The 6,193-nt window shown below is 33.2% G+C and overlaps 1 protein-coding gene across 1 annotated transcript; it reads right to left on the bottom strand.

Annotated features, from left to right (window-relative positions):
* Nucleotides 1–306: 306 nt before the first annotated feature.
* LOC143617380 (non-specific lipid transfer protein GPI-anchored 7-like) lies at nt 307–2,375 on the bottom strand. Its single transcript, XM_077089960.1, has 3 exons — nt 2,041–2,375; nt 1,633–1,677; nt 307–519 (listed from the first exon to the last, which is right to left on the bottom strand). The coding sequence occupies exons 1-3, from the start codon at nt 2,351–2,353 to the stop codon at nt 428–430; spliced, it is 450 nt and encodes a 149-aa protein (XP_076946075.1). The 5' UTR covers nt 2,354–2,375; the 3' UTR covers nt 307–427.
* Nucleotides 2,376–6,193: the final 3,818 nt, after the last annotated feature.

The raw sequence follows: 6,193 nt of genomic DNA, 5'->3' as shown, positions 1-6,193 counted from the left end.
GTTTATCATTGTGATTAACAAGAAGATTTTGTGTTTGTGAATTGTTATATCACGTTCTCCAATCTGTTGGACATCTTCTTATAAAAGATACAAACCTACACTTTCTTGTTTGACCAAAGTTTATATAAATTAGTTTTTTTATAGAATACATGCTAATTTGTTCCTTCTATAAAAAAATAACCACTTAAAATAGCCGTTAATTAGATGTGGTCCATGCTTAATCTTAACAAAGCTTTACTTTCTTGTATTTGATAATACTAATCGGCATCGAGTAACGATTTTGAACTTGTATATGGGCTTGAACTTTACTTGGTACAATGATATTATGCGATCATGAATATTAATTGTACGATGATATTATACAAATAAGAATTCCATTATAACAATGAATCATATTTATGTGATATGCTCGAATGAATGAACTGGATTATAATAACATCATTGAAGCCGATATAAATAACAAACCAATAACCTCACTTGAAGCGATCTTAACCGCACCATTCCTACTCGGAGTACTAGCTGCAAAACACACAATTATATTAGGAGAGTGATGTGGTTTATTAATCTACCTGCCTCGTTTCCTTTTCCTTATATTTCACATATTCGAGTTAGTCAAATTGAAGCCACCACAAAATTGACTAATATACTTAAAATAAACGAAAATAAAAAGACAAAAAATAAAATAATTGGGTCATACGTTCAAAATCTTTGACTATCACTAGAGGCGACAACTCCTGACACGAGCTAAAATACAAACACGAACAACATGAAACAAAAATAATCAAATTGTTGGTAGAGACTACATTTGGGCTCGCCGGTCGTCTATAGGCTCTAGAGTTTAGTAACTTTCATGATATTGTGTGTATATACTATATACACATAGTGTAACATTTACAATTCAATATTTAACCAATGGAAATATGCTGTATGCATCAATATGGTATCAGTCGTAAAATAGAAATATAATGTGTATTTATTTGAAAATTTTATTTTATAAAAGGTTGTGGTGGAGCTAAGGTGAAAATAAACCAAGTGTCAAGTCAACTTGAAGCCCCAATAGATTGACTAATTATACTTTAAATTATCCAAAAGTGAAAATAAAACTGTTGATAGTGAATATATTAGAGGTAGCAAATGTTGACGTGATCAGAAACATGATATAAACATAACATGAAAACAAATAGGTTGCAAATCAGTTAACGTAACCCGTTTCATAAAATAAATCAACCTGAACTTGACATGTTTAATAAATGGATTAATCCAAGCACAACCCATTTGATAAACGAATTAACCAGCTAAAATGTGTTAAATTTAAAGTATAATATTTTGATTTTTCAATTTCAAATATGAAATTAACTTTGGGTCTAAAAGTTAAACAACTTTATTCATTAATTATAAGTTCTAGCTACCAATACTCTTGATTCTCTTCTTTCATTAGTGTTAGATGAAATGATACGCAATAAACGTTAAATGGGTCAACTAGAAACCGACACCACTTTAGAGTGTTAGTCTGGCATGACATGACATAAATAAACATCAATGTTCGGGTTGATGTAACCAACTATAACTAAAAACAAACTGATTATCTTATCGGCTAAAACAGTCTAAGAGATCATGACAAATTGGCAATACCTGGTGGAGGTTTAGTGCTAGATCCACCTGGAGCTTGAGCATGAACTGCATCAAAATATATTATTACACTAATAATTAATTCACATCATCAATTGAAGCTAGCAATGCCTCATCATAATCAATTCATATCTTTCTCTAATCCAATATTATTCAATCCTGATCATTAGAACCGAATCACCGATAGCATAATCACACATTAGGTAACGAAGGGCAGTTTGGTAGCCTCTTAGCAGTTATTAAGAGGCTACCTCTTAATGGCTCATAACCTCTTAATGGTTAAGTGATAGCCTTAAGTCTGAATGGTTAAGAGACAACCATTAAAAGGTAGCCTTTTAATGACTGTTAAGAGGCTACCAAACTGCCCCCAAGAAAACTTGCATCAACTAAAAGAGAAAATATTAAACTAACCGTTTTTACAAACGCTTGTGTCCGAACTTACTCCACACAAGCGAGGAAGCCGAAGAGCCTGACTAATATTGATCCCAAGTCCAGACAAAAAATCTGGATTCGAATACAAGTTACACAAACACGGTAGATCAGTGGCCACGGTCTCCTTGATCGGATCACAACAAGTGTTAGGCGGCTTTATGGTGGTGTTAAGGTACGGGGCACAAGGGACTAGCTTTGATGCACACGTTTGAGCTTGCGCGTATGCGGTCGGCATCAGTATTGTGATCACCAGGAGTGCAAACACTACTGTTGGATATGAATAAAGTGCCATTGAGTTTTGTCTAAAGGGGATGAACATATTCTTGTTGGAAGTTAAAAAAGGAGTTGAGTTCACTAGATTTAGTTGGGGTTGTTGAAAGTTATGGGGTTTTAGCTGGCACAATTGGCTTGTCCCTTTTCATGATTCTTGCTTCTTTTTTTTTGTTTTTATAAATAAATTATTAAAAAGACTACTCGATTAAAGGAAATTTTATAAAACATATCGGAAACAAATAAAATCTTTAATTTTATTTATATTTTCCTTCAGCCTGGGGAATATTTTAGTAAACTATATTGTTATCTTTCTTTTCTTTAATCTCTTTAACACTACATTCTTGAGTTTTTTATTTAAGAGTTTGGAAAAGAAAAAATAAGAAAATTTTCCTTTTTTCATTCTTGAGTTTTTTCATTAAAAGAAAAGAAAGAGAATGAAAAAAAAAGTTATGGCTTTTTTCCTTCAAAACTTTCCAACCAAATATGGCCTGATTCGAAAGGAAAGTTTATAAGCATGTATCATATTACTAATTTATCCTATTTTTTCCTTCCTATCTAACTCAATAATAAGGACATGATTGTAAAGTTACAATTCTTTTTCCTATGTTTCCTTCCTATTTAACTCAAGAATGTAATTAACACTTTCTTTTATATTCTTTTATTTTAACTCGAGAATATCTTTTAAATATATTATTTCTTTTCCTTTCTCCCCCTATCCAATTTTATCATTTCTTTTCTTTGTATTTTAAACCCGAGAATGCGGTGTAAATGCAGATTTCGGATGGAGCTCTTTTAAACGCGGCAGAACTCACGAGTGGTCCATTTAAGCTGCTTTTCGTAACAAGATATATATTTCTACTAGATTTTATCCCCCCGTGTTACGGGGGTTGTTTTACATTATTCGTTTTTAATATTTATATATGTATATTTGGATTTTAATTTTATTTATTGTAAGAAAGTTAATAATTAATATACTTGAGGTTTGATGATGAAATGGTTTCACAAATAAATGATATGTTATAATATGGTTTAAAAGCTATCTGGGTTTCGTGATACCCATTACCCGTTTATTTTCTTTATTATAGAATTGTTTCTTAATTATAAATAATATATTTTTTTAATAAAATAGGATATTAATTTTTAGTATATCCATATTTTATAAGATTTTCATATCAAATATTTGATTAGATTAATTTTTAATATAATGAGATGTTATAACCCGTTTAAGAGCTATCTGGGTTTTGTGAGAGCTTTACCCATGAATTCGGGTCATGTGAGAAGCCTTCATTTACAAATAAAGCAGTTTGATTGCTTGAGAGAATGGTTGTTTTACATTTTTTGTTTTTTAATATTTATTTTTTGGATTTTAATTTTCTTTATTGTAAGAAAGTTAATAATATACTTAGGGTTTGATGATGAAAGGGCTTCATAAATAAATGATATGTTATAACTCGTTTAAAAACTATCTGGATTTGGTGACCCATGACCCACTTATGTTTTTTACTATAAAATTGTTTATTAATTATAAATAATATCCTTTTCTTTTTAAATTGGATATTAAATTTTAGTATATCCCTATTTTATAGGATTTTCACATCAAATATTTGGTAAGATTATTTTTTAATTTAATGAGATGTTTTAACCCGTTTAAGAGCTATCTGATTTTAAGACCCATACCCATGAATTTGGGTTAAATCAATGAGAGGTCTCAATTTAAAAATCAAGCAATCTAATGGCTTCCGTAAAAGGGGGAACGACCACATCGCGACACGTTGGATTTTAGGGTTTTCGTTTTTATATATTATAGATTATATAAATTTTATTTTAAATCTTAGTTTTCTGGTTCAATATTTTTAATTATGATATGATTAAGAGAAACTATACAATGTGATACTAACGTGGATTGATTTCTTTTGATAACCACTTTGAGTTTTAAGAACTTGAAATAACTCAATGTAACATTTTTTTTTGTGATTTTTTTTACATATACGTAATATATGTAGGTTACATGTACGTAAAAAGATTACAGAATTTTTTACGAACCGAACCGACTTTTTACATAGGTGTAACGAACGTTTAAATTAGTGTAATCACTATATATCTTTATTCTCTCTCCTACTTAATTTTTTAATTAAATTTAATCTCAACCACATAATCTAATTTATTTAATTAAATGTGTGGTTAAAAATTAAGTTATTAAGTTTTTAAAACTTAACAAGGTTCTCAAATTATCCCTCCCCTATATAATGTTTACTTATATACTTATAATTATGCCACTCATATTTCTTATAACGTTTATATCACATTTTAAAAGGAAAAGATTGAACTTGAACAATTAGGTTTTAAAATAAATCTCAATAATACATAATGATATTCGTAAGCAGAGGTGCATAAAATGAGTTTTTCTAATACTTGGTTTCAGGTATGGAAGCTGAAGAGGCGTGGATCGACTCACTGGTAGACGATCTACTTTCCTCGGGTGTGATTATACTATTTCACCGATGGTTTTCTTGGATCTGTGTTCTTCCACCTACAAAATGAACAGCACCGTCAACTTACCCCTCAGAAAGGGACAGAGGGGTCCTCTTTGGGGTAACCCTCCGGTGTGAGAATAAGTATTTGTGGGAGAAGATAATAATAAGTGAGTAAGGAATTTAGAGTGTATTGCTTAATAGCTGAATACTCTGTGATTGTATGTTGTCAGGTGATATCTGATGATCCTTCCTTGTGGAGTTGATGCTGTATTTATAGTGCTAGGGTTTCCACTGATTGGGCTCAGCCTTGTTGGCCTCCTCCAATTGCTCTGCGCCACGTGTCCTCTGGGACACCTGGTGCTTTCTCATTGGTTGTAATCACGTGGTAGCACATGTGTCATGCTGAGTTGTCCACCTTTCATTTGGCAGCTGTCAACATCAGCATATTCTTATTCCTTAAAAAGATACCTTCTGGAAGGTTGTCTGACGTGCACAATCAAGGTTGCCCTAATCCTGATTTGGATAAGGATGAGGTTGATTATGTGCATGTGTGATATGCGCCAATCCTGAGGATGCGCGAGGTCTTCTCTTTATTCTCATGCGCAGATGTTTCATGCGCAGATGTGATATGCGCCGCGCGCTGATGCGCCACGCGCATATGTGATATGCGTGAGCATATGTGATGCGCGAGCATATGTGTGCCTGGGCATATGATGCCTGAGCATGTGTGGTGCCTGGGCATATGATGCCTGAGCATGTGTGGTGCCTGGGCATATGATGCCTGAGCATGTGATGCATGAACATATGTGATATGCGTGAGCATATGTGATATGCGCCATGCGCGTAGGTTTTGGCTTTGTGCCTTCATAATGTTTTGATTTCAAGCTTCTTGTCTATATCTTGTGGGTTGACCCGTCTTGCTCGGTGTTGAGGCGGGTACATACCTCTTCAGAAGCGTATTCGGGGATTACCAGGTATTAGAAAATCAAGTATTGGTCATACCTGGGTTGGGTTCGGGTCCATGTATTGATAATAAGCTACAAAAGTGATGATAAATATGCCTCTGAGTTTTGGATAGTATATGTGTTGCTACAGTGGGTTGAGGTTTATACCGCAAGGACCATTCCGTCCACAACAAATGGAAGACAAAACGCAAAAAAATAACCAACTTCTCCAACATTTACAACTACATTGCAACCAATAGGAGAAAAAGCAGTATGAACGATACAAGGTTGAATATAATGGAAATTTAATATGATGGAAGCTTGGAGACAATGCACGAGCTCACCAAAGTGGGTGCCCGTCCAGTCATTTTCATCACAACCGTCCAAACGGTCAAAGACAATGCTTACTTCGGCTGATCAATCAGCGTCTCAAGCCACTTC

The sequence above is a fragment of the Bidens hawaiensis genome, unplaced genomic scaffold, assembly GCF_021521415.1.
Source record: "Bidens hawaiensis isolate Kalapana, Puna unplaced genomic scaffold, B.hawaiensis_p1.1 tig00054130_1, whole genome shotgun sequence".
NCBI classification, from domain to species: Eukaryota; Viridiplantae; Streptophyta; class Magnoliopsida; order Asterales; family Asteraceae; genus Bidens; species Bidens hawaiensis.
This window is presented reverse-complemented; position numbering and strand designations above follow the sequence as displayed.

Excerpts from the sequence above, each read along its gene's own strand:
- LOC143617380 (XM_077089960.1), bottom strand. The coding sequence starts at position 2,353 with ATGGCACTTTATTCATATCCAACAGTAGTGTTTGCACTCCTGGTGATC. Across the intron at positions 1,678-2,040 it reads CACAAGCGTTTGTAAAAACG|TTCATGCTCAAGCTCCAGGT; the intron begins GTTAGTTTAATA and ends ATTTTGATGCAG. Across the intron at positions 520-1,632 it reads TAGCACTAAACCTCCACCAG|CTAGTACTCCGAGTAGGAAT; the intron begins GTATTGCCAATT and ends TGTGTTTTGCAG.